This window comes from Podarcis tiliguerta (assembly GCF_965153285.1).
Source record: "Podarcis tiliguerta genome assembly, chromosome: 17".
NCBI lineage: Eukaryota > Metazoa > Chordata > Lepidosauria > Squamata > Lacertidae > Podarcis > Podarcis tiliguerta.
In genome coordinates, this window is record NC_139550.1 from 7040463 (window position 1) to 7060157 (window position 19695).

The window sequence follows — 19695 nt, forward strand, 5'->3', positions numbered from 1 at the left end:
GGCTCCTGGCCTATAGAGTGAGATGACTGCACAACCCTAGAGTCTGTCAAGACTGGCCCGTATGGGCAGGGGTACCTTTACCTTTTAATGAAATTATGTAACTTGTCTCAGAGGTTTGCCTCCTGAGGCATTCTCACAGGAATGTACATCAGTATTTGCAGTCCAGGTGTTGCTAGGGTGTTCCTGTCTTTCCTCGTTACACAGAACCATTTCTCTCCCGAGTAATTTCCCAAGCACTTAATTTGCATCCGGTTTCTCTACACACCTCATTACTGAATGCCTTCACCATTTAAGTTGTTTCTTACTGAAAAGCCTCGAGTTTGTCTTGGCTTAAAAGCCCTTGCTGTGGTGGACATAAAATCACTGCTTTGTGTACATATGTGAGATGCCACTGGATTAGCACTTGAGCTGCTGCTTCTCAGCTTTCATTTTAACTAATGAAAGTTACGTGTACAGTGGTGCCTCGGAAGACGAAAAACTCGCAAGACGAAAGAGTTTTTCGTTTTCCAAATTGCTTCGCAAGACGAAACGGCCCTGCCTCTCGTGTCATGGCGGCTCGCGGAGGAGCGATTTGTTCCCCGCTCCTCCGGCTCCCTCCCACCTTCCCGCTGACGGTTGGTGCCTCGCGCCGCTGCCCACTCCCCTTGCGCGCTCCCCTCAGAGAGCCGTTGCCGCCAGCGCCTCTCTCTCCCTCAGGTGAAGAGGATGGTGGCGGTTCCGCCGAGTCGCGCTCCTGAGCCCCGCCGCCCTCCAGCAGCCGCATCGCACGGTGGCCACAACGTGGGTGAGTCTGAGGTACTGGCTGCGGCAGCAGAGACCTCCTCCCTGCCTCAGGAAAGCGCCCTGAGGCGCCCGGCTGTGCTTTTGGTGCGGACGCCAGGCCTGCTCCCGGGGCGCCGATTGAATGGGGGAGCCGCGTCGGCCCCTCTCGCCTTTCTCCTACCCCCACCAGCAGCATTCCTCCTCCAGAGTCTCCTCTTCCGTGCCACGCTCGCTGCAAAGTCAGTCAGCCTGTGAATTAACGTCCTGCTTCCCCCCGCCCCTCCCCGCCGTTGTCAGTGTTTAAATGCAGTGGTGCTTCGCAAGACGAAAAAACTCGCAGAAGGAATTAATTTCGTCTTGCGGGGCACCACTGTACTTAGTGTGCTAAGGACTGCTGGTTAAATAAGATCTCAAGTGGTTAAGGGGTACGCTGGCTTTTCCTCTATCCAGCAAAACTGGAAACTGTGCACGTGCATAATTTAAGGGGGGACCACTTCCTGTACTGCCAACTTTTGTAGAGCATTGCCAACCAAGGCTTAGTAAATTACTTCAATAGCATCTTTAGTCCTAAATGAACAAAATGCTATTGGGATGCACACCCAGTGGAAGTCTTAACACTTTGTATCACACTGTTAGAATATCCAGCAGGAATTACTGAAGATAACGTGGTGCAATGAAAGATAAAAAAAGGGATGAGAATACCGTTGTTTTCATTTATTTTATTTTATTAGCAGTGATACACAATACAATTCAATACTTACATGATTCAGCAGGCTGCGCAGTTCTCCCATGAAAACACATTTTTAACATTGCATTTCAATTGTGGATGAGGAAGGCTGCGTGTAAAAAAAGTGGCTGAGCACTTAGCTCATTGGATTAAAAAAAATTACAAAAGGTACATTTTAATGTAACACTAAGAACATACTACATTTTTTCATATGTTAATTCATGTCCACACGTTGTGCAGGTTTTCTTGTATAGGTCTTCATCTATCATTTCTTCATCTCCGTAGTCATGTTGATGAAGGCTTGTATCTTTTTTCCATACACTACTCCTTACGGCTCGGCGCAGTTCTAATACAAAATGAAGAAGAAAATTATTCAAGGCAGAGCAGAAGCCCCCAAGTTTTTCTTTTGTGTCCTGGAGATGGGCTCCTGCTTTCAACCACGATCCCTGATTTGTATATTGTAACCCAGGATTTGTAAGAGCAGAAAAACTGCAGAAGTCTTCCCAACATTGGAAGTTCCAAAACAATTATACCAAACTGAAATACCGTATTTTTTGCTCTATAAGACTCACTTTTTCCCTCCTAAAAAGTAAGGGGAAATGTGTGTGCGTCTTATGGAGCGAATGCAGGCTGCGCAGCTATCACAGAAGCCAGAACAGCAAGAGGAATTGCTGCTTTCACTGCGCAGCGATCCCTCTTGCTGTTCTGCCTTCTGAGATTCAGAATATTTTTTTTCTTGTTTTCCTCCTCCAAAAACTAGGTGCATCTTGTGGTCTGGTGCATCTTATAGAGCGAAAAATACGGTATTTCAGAGGACCAAATTACAGAGAAACTATCCCATAGATGGGACTAACTCCCCCCCCCCTTGTAGGTAAAAAGGTAAAGGACCCCTGGGTGGTTAAGCCCAGGTGTGGCGCTCATCTTGCTTTCAGGCCGAGGGAGCCAGCGTTTGTCCACAGACAGCTTTCCAGGTCATGTGGCCAGCATGACTAAACAGCTTCTGGCTCAACGGGACACCGTGACGGAAACCAGAGCGTATGGAAACGCCGTTTACCTTTCCCCCACAGCGGTACCTACTTATCTACTTGCACTGGTGTGCTTTCAAACTGCTAGGTTGGCAGGAGCTGGGACAGAGCAACGGGAGCTCACTCCGTTGCAGGGATTCAAACTGCCGACCTTCTGATCAGCAAGCCCAAGAGACTCAGTAGATTAGACCACAACACCACCCGCGTTGTACAAGTACCCGCTAAGCCGTTCAGTGTGCTAGAAGATGAAGAGACCTGTTTAACTGGTAGGTTTGTGGGGTGGGGTAGCCAAGAGGGGTAGCTCAATTCACACTCACCTTTAACTTTCTTATCAAACTTCTTTTGTTTCATCTTCTCTCTGTTGTCTTGTCTGCTTTCCTTTGCTTCTTCTAACGCTTCTTCGCTACCCCAGATTTCAAGAGAGCGCTTGATCACCTGCAGAATAAGACATTTGAACAAACAGAAAACTGGTCTCGGAGTTTGATCTCTGTTGCAGCGCACTGTGGTCTACGCCCAGAGGCTTGATCTGTGTAGGCCTCAAGCCTGCATGGATCTGTTCCAATGCATTTCCACTGGTTCCCTCCACACTATAAAAATGGGACACAAAACTATGCAGATACCCACCTCATTAGTTTTATTTTTGTTGGTACAGAAGTAATGTGACATTTAATAAACTAGATACATAACCTGTATCCAGCAAAGGCATTTGTAACAATGCCGCCCTTCTGAATTAACGTGTAAAAGGGATTCCTGCATGTAAAGCGGAGGATGCTAAGGAATGTACATAAGTGTTCAGAATAGGTAAAGGTAAAGGGACCCCTGACCATTAGGTCCAGTCGTGACCGACTCTGGGGTTGCGGCGCTCATCTTGCTTTATTGGCAAGCTTCCGGGTCATGTGGCCAGCATGACTAAGCCGCTTCTGGCGAACCAGAGCAGCACACGGAAACGCCGTTTACCTTCCCGCCGGAGTGGTACCTATTTATCTACTTGCACTTTTGACGTGCTTTCGAACTGCTAGGTTGGCAGTATCTGGGACCGGGCAACAGGAGCTCACCCCGTCGCGGGGATTCGAACCGCCAACCTTCTGATCAACAAGTCCTAGGCTCTGTTTTGAATTATGGTATTGGAGGAGACTCTTGAGAGTCCCATGGACTGCAAGAAGATCAAACCTATCCATTCTGAAGGAAATCAGCCCTGAGTGCTCACTAAAGGGACAGATCGTGAAGCTGAGGTTCCAATACTTTGGCCACCTCATGAGAAGAGAAGACTCCCTGGGAAAGACCCTGATGTTGGGAAAGATGGAGGGCACAAGGAGAAGGGGACGGCAGAGGATGACATGGTTGGACAGTGTTCTTGAAGCTACCAGCATGAGTTTGACCAAACTGCTGGAGACAGGAGTGCCTGGTGTGCTCTGGTCCATGGGGTCACGAACAGTCGGACTCAACTAAACGACTAAACAACAACAAGGCTCTGTAGTTTAACCCACAGTGCCACCCACATCCCTAAGTGTTCAGAATAGGGCTTGGCGATAGCAGCTTTTCAACATCGTGATGTATCACCAGCCAAACACTGTGATGTTGAAAAGCGAAGTGAGGAACGAGCTGCGTTGGGCCCAGTCCCGCGAAGCGCTGGGGTGAAAGTGCCTCAGCTCCTTGGCAGGAGTATTGGCAATTTCACTCCAGTGAGCATTTTGTTCCTCCACACGGGGCACCAGCGGCAGAGGGACTCCCTCTGCCCCCAGTGCCCGGGCACTGAGGGAAAAACAAGCTACATTAGCTCCAGCACCTCGCAGCTTGTTCTTCCCTTGGTTTGAGGACCAGAGCGCGAGGGCAGCCTCATCTGGCGGTGTGTCACAGGTGAAACCACCACTGCTCTCTCACCACCAGGTACCCAATTACCTTTTCTGGAGGGTCACACCCTGCCTTTTGTCTTCACTACTGCAAATAAAAACTGGGTGTTTTTTTATACACCTTATTGAACAAAGCTCCGTACCTGTAGCTTTAAGTAAAGTTTCATGTCACCCCATCGCGGATTATGAGGGTTTTTCTTCAGGATAAATCTTAGCACCGGTTCTCTCTTGTCTAAATCGCAGTCTTTCAGAAGATACTCTTGCTTGGCTTCACTCCTTGTTATGAGTTTATGCTTTTCTTCAACATCTCTGAAACAAGGTCCCATTCAGTGAAACTAAGACCGTTATTATGTATGAGCTGCTATTTTCTGAGCTGTAAAGTAGTCCGTCAACAATCTGATATGGGAAGGTGCGTTACACAGAGTTAGTCCCCTGGTCCATGAGATCTTTATTGCTTACATTGACTAGAAGCGGTTCCCCTATTCTGCCAGGAGATGGTGGGGCATGAAGTCGAGACCTTCTGAGAGCAAAGAGTGGTCTCTCTCACTGAGCCATGGCCCTCTCCCTTTGGTCCTATGCATAAACACACACAAGTAAATCCTACTATTTTAATGTGGCTCACTGTCATAAGTGTGCCTTGAATTGCAGCCCACAAAACTTAAGCCAGCCATGAATTGCATCTCATGGTTAAAAGGCATTCCCTGTTCTAGTTGCTCAGTAACTGCACCGAAGCAGCAATTGTAGTCCAAAGACAGCTGGACACTCAAGTTTGGGAAAACCTGCTCTAGAGCAGTTTTGCGGGGAGAATGAGAGAAAAGGTGAGTGCTGCTTTGCCAGTAATAATAATAATAATAATAATAATAATAATAATAATTCAATTACTTGCACCCTGCCCATCTAACTGGCTTACAACATAATACAAAACAACACAGTGAAACATCAGACATTAGAAACTTTCCAATACAAGGCTGCCTTCAGATGTCTTCTAAAGGTTGCATAGTAACTTATCTCCTTGACATTTGATGGGAGGGCGTTCCACAGGGCAGGTGCCACTACCGAGAAGGCCCTCTGCCTGGTTCCCTGTAGTTTCACTTCTCGAATTCAGGAACCACCAGAAGGCTCTCAGTACTGGATCTCAGTGTCCAGGCTGAATGATGGGGGTGGAGATGCTCCTTCAGGTACACAGGGCTAAAGCCATTTAGGGTGCTAAAGGTCAGTAGAATCCTGCTGGCCACAGCATTGCATACAAGCCATTATTTCCCCCTTTATTTGCTATATACCTGCAATTATCACACGTTGCTAGATCAAAGTGGTTCATGAGGTAGGAATCCATGAATTCTTTACCACATTCTTCACAAATAATGTAATCAAATTCTAACACAGGCCCTGTTTAAAAAAAGAATAAACAACAACAGGGCATAAGCTGTTCAAGTGCATTCAAGATAGCAAAAATATTTTGTTAATTTTAAATGTATTTATTGATATTTATTCAGAGATACAAAAAAAATACCCATTATAAAGTATCTTTTAATAATGTACTGATATAAAACAGCTACTTAGTCTAAAAAAGAACAAAGGCAGAAAGGAGAAAAGACAAGAAAAATGAAAACCTGAAGAAAGAAAGAAATTAAGAAGAATAAAAGGACTTCCGACTCTCTGTCCTGCAGCTAAATATAGTATTTATGCATGCAGCCTTCATATTCCTTTTAACATTCTTTACATTCCCAGCCCCGCGAGACCAGACTGTTAGATGATTATGAACTGATGCACAATACAGTGGCTACCTCAGGTTAAGAACTTAATTTGTTCTGGAGGTCCATTCTTAAACTGAAACTGTTCTTAACCCGAGGTACCACTTTAGGTAATGGGGCCTCCCGCTGCCGCCGCACAATTTCTGTTCTCATCCTGAAGCAAAGTTCTTAACCTGAGGTACTATTTCTGGGTTAGCAGAGTCTGTAACCTGAGGCGTCTGTAATCTAAGATACCACTGTAATGTTTATCAGCTCTTCTAGAAGAACACATTGCAATGTGTGCTTGTACCAGCCTTTCAGACAAATAGTTCTATGTCTCTGCAAGCAAGGAATTTCTCTTTTGGCTCAGTTCCCCCTATCATGGCACCTTCCACTAACTAAGCACAACCAACAGCAGCCGTTTCCTCAGTGCCATATTTACCAGGGAGATGCACAACTTTCTCTGCTGTGTTTTCCTCTTCCTCCTCCTCTTCAAGAAAGAATCCTCCCCCGGTATCTATTATCTTTGGAGGTGCTTTCACTTTGGAACTGCCTGCAGAGACAAACAACAAAAATAAACTTTGCAATCAGTAAAGGTAAAGTAAAGGTAAAGGTACCCCTGCCCGTACGGGCCAGTCTTGACAGACTCTAGGGTTGTGCGCCCATCTCACTCAAAGAGGCCAGGGGCCAGCGCTGTCCGAAGACACTTCCGGGTCACGTGGCCAGCGTGACATCGCTGCTCTGGCGAGCCAGAGCCGCACACGGAAACGCCGTTTACCTTCCCGCTAGTAAGCGGTCCCTATTTATCTACTTGCACCCAGGGGTGCTTTCGAACTGCTAGGTTGGCAGGCGCTGGGACCGAACAGCAGGAGCGCACCCCTCCGCGGGGATTCGAACCGCCGACCTTTCGATCAGCAAGCCCTAGGCGCTGAGGCTTTAACCCACAGCGCCACCCGTGCCCCTTTGCAATCAGTACCTGACACTAATGTAATAAAGTCTATTGGTAGGTGAGGCAGCCATGTCTAACCTTGCTCAAATGTTAAGAAGCAGCCCACAATCCCCCAAAAAAGGAGTATCTATTGAAATCCAATACATTATTATTGCATTGCTTTAATATCCTATTACCGTATTTTTCGCTCCATAAGATGCACTTTTCCCCTCCTAAAAAGTAAGGGGAAATGTGTATGCATCTTATGGAGCGAATGCAGGGGGGGGGGGAGGCAGGCAGGAAAAGCCCCCAAGAGCCACACACAAGCTCTGCGCGGCTCTTGCAGGCTTTTCCCCAGGAGAGAGAAGAGATTGATGCGGCCAGTCAGTCAGTCCCTTCTCCCTCCTCGTAGAAAAGCCCGCAGGAGCCACACGCTCTTTAAAGGGTGCGCGGTTCCTGTGGGCTTTTGCGGGAGGTGGGGGAATTGCCCCCCTCTGTGCACGGCTAAAGAGGAAGCCAAGACAGCGAGCGGAATAGATCTGGCCGGGAGAGGCCGGGATGGATCCCTCTCGCTGTCTTGGCTTCTTTGCTCTTTGGGGCTGGGGGGGGGGGGGAACCCGGGCTTCCCCCGGCAGCCCCAAGAAGCTCTGGGAGAAGCGGACAAAGAATTTTTTCTCTCTTGATTTCCCCCTCTAAAAACTAGGTGCGCCTTATGGTCCGGTGCACCTTATGGAGCAAAAATTACGGTATATCCTATATTTCATCCAAGGTGACATACCTGGCTCTCCCTCTCTCCATATGATCCTGACAACAACCGTGTGAGGTAGGTCAGGCTGAGGGTTGGTCACTGACCCAAGGCCAAGCTTCAAGGCCATTTGAGGATTTGAATCCTGGTCTCCTAGATCAGGATTTTCCAAATTTGGGTCTCCAACTGGTTTTTTTTGGACTACAACTCCCATCATCCATAGCTAGAAGGACCAGTGGTCAGGGATGATGGGAATTGTAGTCCAAAGACCTATCCTAGATCCTAGATATCCCCGACCTAGACACAGTGATCCATGCACCTCTAAGGCTTGACTACTGTAGTTCGCTCTACGCGGGGCTGCCCTTGAAGCTGTCCCAGAAACTCCAGCGGGTGCAGAATGCTGCAGCGAGGCTCCTCGCGGGGTCTCTGACATGGGAGCATATTCACCCAGTGCTTTTCAAGCTGCACTGGCTCCCGGTGGAGTACAGGGTCGGATTTAAGGTGCTGCTTTTGACCTTTAAAGCCCTTCACGGCCTAGGACCCTCGTGCCTACTGGTATGCCCCACGGAGAGCCTCAAGGTCCATAAATAGCAACACCCTAGTGGTCCCGGGCCCTAAGGAAGTTAGATTAGCCTCAACTAGAGCCAGGGCCTTTTCAATACTGGCTCCGGCCTGGTGGAACGCTCTGCCTCATGAGACCAGGGCCCTGCAGGATCTGATTTCTTTCCGCAGGGCCTGTAAGACAGAGTTGTTCTGCCTGGCCTTTGGCTTAGAGCCAATTTGATTCCCTCCCCCTTTCTTTCTTCTTTTCCTTTCTCCTCCTGCGATGAGGTTTCAATACTTTAATGTTGTATTTTAATTTTGTTTTTAGGTTGTTATTATTGCTTGTTAGCCGTCCTGAGCCGGGCCTTGGCTGGGGAGGGCGGGGTATAAATAAAAAATATTATTATTATTATTATTATTATTATTATTATTATTATCTGACTCTAACCACTATACCACACCGCCTCTCTATACATTTAGAGATCCCCATTCACTTTTAAGAAGGCGTAGGATCAGATTGCTAGAACTAACGAGGAAGATGGGCCAGAGGTCTCTGAAAAGTCTCCTTTTGGGTTGTCAACATCAAGGATCACCCCAGGTATTTTCTATCCCTGGACCATAACTCCAAAGCTGGTGGCAACCACCTAAGATTTCTGCTTTGTAGCATTACAGATTGAAGGCTTTCCCTTCTTGCCTGAATGTTTTTAAGGAACATTTTTAAGGAGCATTAGTTTTTAAGGAGCATTAGTCTCCTTCAGGAGCTCACAGACTTCAGCATCACACAGCCACAAAGGAAACCCACAACTTCCCATCGTAATGTGCCTTTTACTTTCCAGTACAGTGGTGCCCCGCAAGACGAATGCCTCGCAAGACGGAAAACCCGCTAGACGAAAGGGTTTTCCGTTTTGGAGGTGCTTCGCAAAACGAATTTGCTATGGGCTTGCTTCGCAAGACGAAAATGTCTTGCGAGTTCCTGCGGGGTTTTTCCCCCTCCCCCCCTTTTTCCCAAGCCGCTAAGCCGCTTATCAGCTGATCCACTAAGCCCGCTAAGCCGCTAATAGCCTTTTAGCAGCTAATCCCTTAAGCCTTTAATAGCCGCTAATAGCCGCTAAACCGCTAATAGCGCTAATCCGCTAAGTCGCTAATGGGCTTGCTTCGCAAGACGAAAAAAACCGCAAGACGAAGAGACTCGCGGAACAGATTCTTTTCGTCTTGCGAGGCACCACTGTATACTTTTGCTAGCCATATGCACAATAGGGCGGTTCATAAAAAACTTTTTTTTTGAAAATGCCTGCTTCAAAGGTCTTATCTTACTACCCTAGGGATTATATAGCTAGATCTGAAATTTCAAGAAAATAGCTGTTTACTTGGCCGTTTTCCTATGTCGTGAAGTCTGAAATTTCAATTCAGTGGAGCAGGGTCAAGATATTAACTGATGTGCATGAAATTTCAGATCTAGCTATATAATCCCTGGTGTAGTAAGATAAGACCTTTGGAGCAGGCATTAAAAAAAAAAAAAAGTTCTTTATGAACCGCCCTAAATTGCACAACTGACTCAGACTACAGAAGCTTCAGAGGCAAGCCCAACATAGAAAAGCATGAGAATTTGCCCTTTGGCCACAACATCAACCCTGCACTGTGGAGGTTTGACTAGCTGAGCTTTGAAGGTCCCTTCCCATTCCAAAATTCTAAGATTTCCCTCTTCCCTATCCATATGCCTCTCTTACCAGCTGGAGGCTAACCTGCACAAGCTACCTGGACCTGTCCATCGTGTATTACATTGCAGTGCCAAGCGAACCTTCGCCGGTAGGAGGGTAGGGCCTGGTAGCCAGCCTTGCTTGCCTCAGCATCAGTGCCCGCTGGCGATTCCGCTCTATCTTTGCCCTCATCGCGGCAGAGAGTGCGGGTTTCTCCTCTTCAGGAGCAGAAGATTCCATGGCCGGATCCAGAGACGGAAACCTAGAAAGGTTAAATTGAAATAAGAATGATTTTTCTACAAAAAGTGGTGCTGGAACCCATAATGAACGCCTCCCTTCTTCTCTTTTTAATTTTTTAATTTATACATTTCATTAGTTTTACAATCAATTTAACGTTTCAAAAGTTGACTTCCTCCTCTGTCTGCGGTTCCTTAAAATCATTTTTTAATATCTTCTTCATATCCCAGTTCATTTAACTTGCTCATTTTAATTATCTACTGTAAATATATACTCTTATAAAACTGCAGGTTATTATATTAATCCTGCTAATTTATTTGTGTTCATGATTTATCTGTAAATATTCAATAAACTATTTCCATTCTTTTATAAAAAGTTCCGTTATCTTGATTTCTTATTTTTCCGGTAAGTTTCGCCATTTCTGCATATCCCATAAGCTTTTGTATCCATTCCCTTGTTCTCTTCTAATGGCAATGGCGACCACTTGAAAGGTCCCGGAACAGAGTTCCAGCAAGTTCCAGCTGGAAAAAAAGCCCCGATGATAATAATGATAAGGGAGGAGGTGGAAATCATAAAAGCAGCCCAAAGGTGATGGGAAGTTTTGCTTCTGCACATGAATTTGACAAACTGTTCTGAACCATTCCGTCCTCACCCACCCTAGAACATTTGAGTTCATGAAACATCGTACCCTGACCTGTTCTTTATGCATGGTTGACCACATCTATGAATGCGATGGTTATGCCCTTTTAAGTTTTGCTATATCAATCATCTAGTAATAGTTAATAGGGAGGTTTTCATACCTGTCCAACTCTGTGTTCCTTTCCCAACCTTTAATCTATTGATGATTAATGCTTATATGCAACCCTTGCGTATGATCTGTGTTAACCAATCAGCAACAAGCACATACGTGGCAATGCTGTAATATTCAATAAAAGGGACTCTCTGAGACATGCTCGAGCGATGCCTCCCGTATGACACTTGTCACTCGTCTGCCGTTTATTTCAACCCAACACAAAGGATTGCTAGCTACCAACCAGGGGAATAGGCAGCAGGTCTTGGTCCCATCATTCCGGACCTCTGGTCTGGCAAGTTAGGGATTTCATGCATCTCCATCTGCCAACTTCATGTGTCTGGTAAAGTCCTCAACACCTCGTGCGCCAATAAATTAATTAGTCTCCAACAATACAGTTCTATGCATAGCTACTCAGAGGCATAACTTCTGAAACTGAATTCAGTGCAGGGTGGATAAAAATCAATGATTTTTTTAAAAAAAATCAGATTTTTTTTAAAAAAAATTAAATTGGATTTTTTTTTTTTTATTTAAATCAGATTTTTAAAATAAAATGCTTTTGGAGGAAAATATTTTCTAAAGATAGCTTTCTATTTAAGTTATATTATAGTCCATGGGGTCACGAAGAGTCGGACATGACTAAACGACTAAACAACAATAACAACAACAACATAGTCCAGGAAATAAGGCTTTGTTTTAAGTTTTTCATGTGTACTGAAAATCAATCTAAGGGGGTTTTTTTGTAATGTTTAACCACATCAGTTAACAAACATGGATACATATGCTATAATGTTATTGTATAAGTGAAATAAATTGTTTATATTGTTATTAAGGAAATGTTGTCCACATATAAACAGTTAACTTATTAAACCTCACAATGATTTCATAATTATCTGTCTATGTATTTCTAATAGTATAACCAAATCAGTAATTTTTGTTATAACTGTAAAAACTACTCTGAAAAGTCATTGTTCCAAAAATGAAACCTTCATCTGGTTGTAAATATTAAGATTATACCGGCAGGAATGCCTTTCTGTAAAAAAATAAAATGATTTCAAATCGAGTCTTACTGACTAGTGATTTAAATCATGATTTAAACCGTGGTTTAAATCGATTTGCTTTAAATCAAATCCACCCTGATTCAGTGGTACTTTCAGGTAGAAGTGGGTGTGAGATTGCACCTTGAAACGAGACCTTTCTTAGCAATTGTTCCAACAAATGCTTGTTTTGCGCTTACCAAACCGGTAGATCATCATTTTATTCGTATAATTCAGGCCATGCTCAAAGCAGTTTACGGCAATTACGCAATTACAAAAGCAAAGCAGCCACAAACAATAAGCAGAACGCATCGAAAAGTCCACAAAATGGAGCAATTGCCATGTAATAAGTGGTTAAAAGAAATAAAGGTACAAAATATTAATATCAAATAAAAGCATGAGAGATAAAAAAATAAAAATAAAATAAAAGCATGAGATTTTTATTTTACTTTTTAAAAATAGATGCAAAATATGAATAACAGCAGACACCAACCACAAAACCCAACAAGCAATACTCCAGCCCAGATCAAGCTCCAGGGGAAAGGCGGACTTGCCTTCTGCCAGCCGCTTTCAGCCCTTCTGCAAAAGTGAGAGGCGCCCAAGACATCAACAGGACCGGAAAAAGGAACCTTACCTGCCCACACAAGGCTTGGCTTCTTGAAGCCGTGTGCGCATGCTCCTGGAAGGAAGCCGTCCCCTTAGAAGCGCTCGGCTACTTCCGTGACTGTAGAAGTAGGAAAGTATAGAGGCGGCCGTCCCTAAAGACGACACTTCCTCCTTCCTACTCAGAGGCCTGTTTTGTGCGTGGTTTTTTTTTAAATGTACTTCGAGGCAGAAATGAGAGCATAGCTGTCAACTTACAGATTTGAAAATAAGGGACCAGCAGCCTGGAAAATAAGGGATCAGCAGCCAAAATAAGGGATAGTTTATACAGAAATCCGGCACTGATGGAGCCATGCTGCTTTGACTGCCCCTGACTGTGTTTTGCAGGGGGTTGGACTAGATGATCCTCAGGGTCTACAACTCCCACCAAAGAAGAGGATCAGACAAAACTGATGAACGACGTCGCGATGGCAAAGCTTACAGGCAGAATTAGAAACCAGGAAGAGGACCTCTTTAATAAAGAATGGGGAAAGTTTATGATTTAGTTGAAAAGCTATTGTAAAGAGTTACATACATTGGTAGGATTGACAGAAAACCTTTAGTAAAAATTTGAACTATGGATGGACAAATGATTTATGAAAATAGAGTTATGAAAGGGATGCAGAGGGGGAAATCACTACATTAAGATGCTTCACTGGCTGGAAGGGATGCTAAGCAGCACGTGGGGCTGCCGTCGTCTTGGAGCGAGGAGTTCCATCGGCCCTTCCCCGCCGGAGACAAGGGGGGAGGAGGGAGAGGGACTCTCGCCCACGCCGCCCCGAGCCCAGCATGAGGCGGTTGCGGCGCAGCTTCCAGTCTTCCAACCTTTGCTTTGTCATTTCCACGTTTCTTTTTCTTTCCTTGGTTTTTCAAATTTTATTTATACTTTTCAAGTTTATACACTTCACCAGTTATATACATTTCACTAATTTTACAATCATTTTAACATTTCAAAACTTGACTTCCTTCCCCCTCTTTCTGTGTCTCCTTAAATTTATATTTAATATGCTCTGCATATCCAAATTAACTTAATTTGCTCATTTATTCATCTACTTTAAATATATACACTTATGAAACTGCAGGTTATTACAACAATCCTGCCAATGATCTTACCTGTTTACAAATTATCTGTAAATATTCAATAAACCATTTCCATCATTTCCACATTTCTTAAGCACTAATGCCAATTTAATTGATTCCACCTGCTCCCATAAGCAACAAACCAATTCTGTGTACTTAAGTTTGCACTCCTCTTTCCAGGCCTTTGCAAATAAAATCCAAGCTGGCAGATGAAAGTCATGGACTATATGGAATCCGCAGAAATGACTGGCAGAATCAGAGACCAGGGAGAAGAGACGGTGGAGGAAGATTGGAAGAAATTTAAAGACTATTTACAGAAACACTACAAGATTAATGAATGTTAAAATAACATCAGATTGAATGTATAAGGTTATTGGAGTAAAATTTTAAGGATTAGAAGACCCAACATCTTAAGTTCTAAGCACTGAATAAGCTATATTAAGACATTCAAATCAGAAAGGAGGTTAATTATGACAGAGGGAAGGGATTTGTTGTTTAATTGTATGAATTGGAATACAGGGAAGGGAGACTCGGGGAAGTCAGAGAAACAAGTTAATGCAAGATCAATATGGAGATAAGATTGTTTTTATTTCTGTTGTTTGTAGTATGTTATGTTTGTGTAATTCTGTATGTTTTTGGTGTATTGTTTGTTGCTTTTGTTTTGCTTTGTCGTCTTTTATGTAAAATCGAATAAAATATTTATATATATATATATATATATATATATATATATATATATATATAAAGCAAATAAAATCCAAGCTAATGCTGGTATATATAATACCTGTGTGCGAATCTCTTCTTTTGTTATCACTTGGTCATTTGCGTTATTAAAACACAGCATAACAGGAAATCAGGTAGGAAGCCATGTTAATAATAATAATAATAATAATTTATTATTTATACCCCGCCCATCTGGCTGGGTTTCCCCAGCCACTCTGGGCGGCTTCCAAAAGAATATTAAAATACTGTGATACATCAAACATTAAAAGCTCCCCTAAACAGGGCTGCCTTCAGATGTCTTCTAAAAGTCTGGTAGTTGTTGTTCTCTTTGACATCTGGTGGTCTGACACAGTCGAAATATATATAAAAATAAAAAATTGTCCAGTAGCACTTTAGAGACCAACTAAGTTTGTTCTTGGTGTAAGTTTTCGTGTGCATGCACACTTCTTCAGATAACAGGAAAGTTCGTCACCATGTCCTCCTCAAACCTACTTTCTTCCTTTACATTTCCTCTAATGATCATTTCATGATCAAATCTTGCAAGGAAGGTAAAACAAATGTGTGGCACTCATGACAACAGACAGCAGAGTGCGCTAAAAGCATTGTGGATTTGTACATCAGTTTTCATACAAATGTAGAATTGATGCTATAATAGCCTTAAACTGCAACCCTGTGCTCATTTAGTTGGGAGTAAGTTTCGCTGAGTTCAGGAGCAAAATTGGTGCTGGATTGGACAGCAATTGTATTTAGGATTGAGGTTTATTGTTTTTTCTTGTTTGACCTGACGTGAGGAGAAAGGAAATACATTGTTTGACTAAACTGGAAGTTGAGAGCAGTGGCGTAGCGTGGGTTGTCAGCACCCGGGGCAAGGCAAGTAATTTGCGCCCCCTAACCCGTGGAGCCAGGTAGGGGCAGAGAGCTGCGAGTGCGAGTGCGCACCCCCCCAGATGTTGTGCCCGGTGCGGCCGGCACCCCCTGCACCCCCCACGCTACACCACTGGTTGAGAGTACTGAATTTAAAAGCTCCAGACAGAGGGATTCAAATGCAATGGGTCACAAGATCAGTACATTATTCTAATACAGGAATGCTTGTAATCAGACAATGTTACTCATATACCTTAATGGTGATCATATACTAACCAGCAGTTCAATGTGAACTAAAATAATCCAGATTTTTAATGAAAACTCATTTATCCCATTCAACATAATGGCATTGCTTTCTGGCTTCCAGAAAGGGAATTCGGAAATTAGTCTAATTGATGTCAATGGAACATGTTTTCAACTACAGTTTTTGGGTTCAGAGTGCAAATTGCCTTAAAAGTCCCAGCATCACCAATATGTGGATTAAGTTATTTTGGAATTTATTATGTAATTACATAACGTGTCATGTTTTTATATACATTGGAAGCCACCCAGAGTGGCTGGGGCAACCTAGTCACATGGGCGGGGTACTACTGCTACTAATAAGAATAACCTGCCATACAGGGGTTTCAGTAATTATTAGTCAGATTTTGTGTGCCATTTGCACACAGAAAACATTTTGAAATTTCTGTGAAAGTGGGGGCGGGGAGGTAAAATAAATTAATAACAACAGCAGTTGAGAAGCGTCAACTGCCAGAATTTTGAGTGGTTCTTGTCATCAGAGTTATATAGCATGGATTCTGCAGGATCTGTACTGATCGTTTATACAAGGTATGACCAGAAAGTTCAGTGAATGGTTACAGAAATCAGACAGCGAGAAATATTCGAACACACAATCGACATCGGAAACCCACGAAATGCTCACAATTGTGTATGGAGATGAAGCTGTAACTCAAAAGACAGTGTAATAATAATAATAATAATAATAATAATAATAATAATAATTTGTTATTTATACCCCGCCCATCTGGCTGAGTTTCCCCAGCCACTCTGGGCGGCTCCCGATCAAGTATTAAAAACAATACAGCATTAAATATTATAACGTCCCTCAACAGGGCTGCCTTCAGATGTCTTCTAAAGAGAAGATAGCTGCTTATTTCCTTCACATCTGAAGGGAGGGTGTTCCACAGGGCGGGTGCCACCACCGAGAAGGCCCTCTGCCTGGTTCCCTGTAACTTGGCTTCTCGCAGTGAGGGAACTGCCAGAAGGCCCTCAGTGGACCTCAGTGTCTGGGCTGAACAATGGGGGTGGAGACGCTCCTTCAGGTATACAGGACCGAGGCCGTTTAGGGCTTTAAAGGTCAGCACCAACACTTTGAATTGTGCTCGGAAACGTACTGGGAGCCAATGCAGATCTCTCAGAACCGGTGTTATGTGGTCCCGGCGGCCACTCCCAGTCAACAGTCTAGCTGCCGCATTCTGGATTAATTGCAGTTTCTGGGTCACCTTCAAAGGTAGCCCCACATAGAGTGCACTGCAGTAGTCGAAGCAGGAGATAACCAGAGCATGCACCACTCTGGTGAGACAGTCCGTGTATGAGTGATTTAAGCATTTCCGTGAAGGGGGCAAACCATTGAAGATGACCTTCAATCTGGCAGACGATTGACGAGCAGAACAGTGGCAAATGTTGACAGAGTTTGTGAGTTATTGATGCGGAATACCGTTTGTCCGTCCGAATGATGGTGGAAGAATTGCATATTCCACATGAAATTGTTGCTGAGGTTACTGAGTTGTCCCACCCTCCATATTCTCCCAATCTGGCCCCACCGGATTTCTTTCTTTTCCAAAACTGAAATCTGCACTGAAAGGGCATAGATTTTCCAACATTTCACATGTCCAGTGGCGTAGTGTGGGGGGTGCAGGGGGGCCGGCCGCACCGGGCGAAACATCTGGGGGGGGGGCGCGCTCGCAGCTCTCTGCCCCTACCTGGCTCACTCACTCTCTCTCACTGCAGTGCTGGCTGTGCGAATCTGATCCGAGCCGCCAGGTCTCCGCCCACCGTGGAGCGGAGGGTGCCAGGCGTGCGGTGCGGTGCGGTGCGGAGAGAGAGCGAGGGACTATCTGGGGGAGGGACAGTGCAGCGGGGGGGGGGGGCGCAAATTACTTGCCTTGCCCTGGGTGCTGACAACCCACGCTACGCCACTGCACACATCCAAGCTGCTGCTGTGATGAGGGAACTGGAAGCAGTACAAAAAGAGGACTTCTCCAGAAGTTTTCAACAGTTCTACGCACGTTGTCAATGGTGTATTGTATCAGAGGGGGGCCTACTTTGAAGTCATGTAAGATATGTGTGTTCAAATATTTCTCGCTTTCCGATTTCTGCGACCATTCACTGAACTTTCCGGTCACACCTCGTATGCTCTTGAGCCCAATTCATTGTTAACTTACAAAGCCCTAAGTGGCTTAGGAACCAAATACTTCCTATAGCAGCCTGCCCACATATATAAAGATTTGCAGAGAAAGCCCTTCTTTTTGTCCTTCCAGTGCGTGAAGACATGAGATAGGGCTTTCTCTGTGGTGGCACCTTTCCCTTGGAGGTACAACTGGGACCACTGTCAATTTGGTGCCAGTTGAAGCCATACCTTTTAACCTGGGATTTTGGAAAATGTCGATTTGCCCTGGCCAGCTATAGACTGATAGAGGTCTGTTTTCTGGTATTGCTAAGATGACTTGCTTTTAGTTATTGCTTTCATGTTATTTTATGGAAAGTTATTGTTTTAAGGCTGGTGCCTCTGCAGCAAACTGCCCTGTGATCACAGTTGACGAAGGATGGCTTAGAAATTGAATTAATAAGATAAATAAACGGTGCCTATTCCAATATATTTTGGCTTTGCTTGCCACCTGGTGGGAAGGCTCATTTTGGAGTAGTCTTTCTGCTGTCTTTCTGCTTCATTTATCATCTCCCACCTATTGTCTGTGAACTTGGCTGATAGATGGGCAATTAAGGAAACACGTCAAGTGTTGAAAGCTCCTGCCCAAGAACTGAAAAGCCGAGGTATGCGAGTAAAACTGAAGTGTAAATATTCAAGGGCAAAAAAAAGCTGGCACTCTTCCCTGACAGGCAACCTTAATGCAAGTTTGTTATTTTTGTTATTATCACAGGAGACGACTGGAGGACATGGCAGGATGTGTGAGCATGCCTTGTGTCTTTTTTTAAAAGAAAAAAGCACCACTGTGTGGCTTGTCATTATTATTACTGTTATTCAACAGGGTTTTGCATCCCAGCGTAATCACTTTCCAGCAGATCAGGGGAGGTGCTTCGACATCTCTGGACAAGAAAGTGGCAGTAGGTTGAGTCAGGTAAAAGCTCGTACCGTTCCCTCCCTCTCCATCACACACATGAACCCTCGCATCAGTGCTTGCTGATCTGCCACCAAAGTACTCAGCACGCTCTCGTTGTCAGCTGGTAATCCGGGAAGTAGGAAAGCTGTGATTTTCTAGTCGAATCGCTGCTGCCAAAGATTGCCTTTCAGTCTCCCTAGACCAAAACTCTTTGGGCATTGTGACAAAATGCCACACAGGTACTGAAATGCAGGCATTCTAGAATTTTAACTGCTAAAAAAAAACCACAACTCCACGCTTTATGTACAGTGGTACCTCGGGTTACATACGCTTCAGGTTACAGACTCCGCTAAGCCAGAAATAGTGCTTCAGGTTAAGAACTTTGCTTCAGGATGAGAACAGAAATCGTGCTCCAGCGGCGCAGCAGCAGCAGGAGGCCCCATTAGCTAAAGTGGTCTTCAGGTTAAGAACAGAGATAAATACAGTGGTACCTCAGGTTACAGACACTTCAGGTTACAGACTCTGCTAACCCAGAAATAGTACCTCGGGTTAAGAACTTTACCTCAGAATGAGAACAGAAATCGCACAGCGGCAGCGGGAGACCCCATTAGCTAAAGTGGTACCTCAGGTTAAGAACAGTTTCAGGTTAAGAACGGACCTCCGGAACGAATTAAGTACCGTATTTTTCGCTCTATAAGACGCACCAGACCACAAGACGCACCTAGTTTTTGGAGGAGGAAAACAAGAAAAAAAATATTCTGAATCTCAGAAGCCAGAACAGCAAGAGGGATAGCTGCGCAGTGAAAGCAGCAATCCCTCTTGCTGTTCTGGCTTCTGGGATAGCTGCACAGCCTGCATTCACTCCATAAGATGCACACACATTTCCCCTTACTTTTTAGGAGGGAAAAAGTGAGTCTTATAGAGCAAGAAATACGGTACTTAACCCAAGGTACCACTGTATACCCCAAAGTCTAGGA

General features: G+C 44.5%; 1 protein-coding gene and 1 long non-coding RNA gene across 6 annotated transcripts; one reads left to right on the top strand and one right to left on the bottom strand.

Moving 5' to 3' along the window:
- Positions 1–1466: 1466 nt before the first annotated feature.
- On the bottom strand, positions 1467–18836 carry XPA (XPA, DNA damage recognition and repair factor). Of its 5 annotated transcripts, XM_083420628.1 has the most exons (8): positions 11354–11441; positions 11279–11318; positions 10109–10269; positions 6537–6647; positions 5645–5750; positions 4508–4673; positions 2832–2949; positions 1467–1835 (listed from the first exon to the last, which is right to left on the bottom strand). In XM_083420628.1, the coding sequence occupies exons 1-8, from the start codon at positions 11355–11357 to the stop codon at positions 1687–1689; spliced, it is 855 nt and encodes a 284-aa protein (XP_083276754.1). In that variant the 5' UTR covers positions 11358–11441; the 3' UTR covers positions 1467–1686. The 5 variants fall into 5 exon arrangements, with proteins under 5 accessions (XP_083276754.1, XP_083276755.1, XP_083276757.1 ...); XM_083420629.1 differs by lacking the exons at positions 11279–11318; positions 11354–11441 and adding an exon at positions 18776–18836; XM_083420631.1 differs by lacking the exons at positions 11279–11318; positions 11354–11441 and adding an exon at positions 12706–12728.
- On the top strand, positions 10552–12711 carry LOC310668014. The gene is made up of 3 exons (XR_014506542.1): positions 10552–10832; positions 11262–11478; positions 12636–12711. It is a non-coding gene; the product is annotated as an uncharacterized lncRNA (long non-coding RNA).
- Positions 18837–19695: the final 859 nt, after the last annotated feature.

What these genes read in the sequence shown, in the direction of transcription:
- XPA (XM_083420627.1), bottom strand. Translation starts at nt 12,678, where the DNA reads ATGTCTTGGGCGCCTCTCACTTTTGCAGAAGGGCTGAAAGCGGCTGGC. An exon ending in CTGAAAGCGGCTGGCAGAAG is followed by an intron (nt 10,270 to 12,625) that starts GCAAGTCCGCCT and finishes TAACCTTTCTAG; the next exon opens with GTTTCCGTCTCTGGATCCGG. An exon ending in AACTTTACTTAAAGCTACAG is followed by an intron (nt 2,950 to 4,507) that starts GTACGGAGCTTT and finishes CTTATTCTGCAG; the next exon opens with GTGATCAAGCGCTCTCTTGA.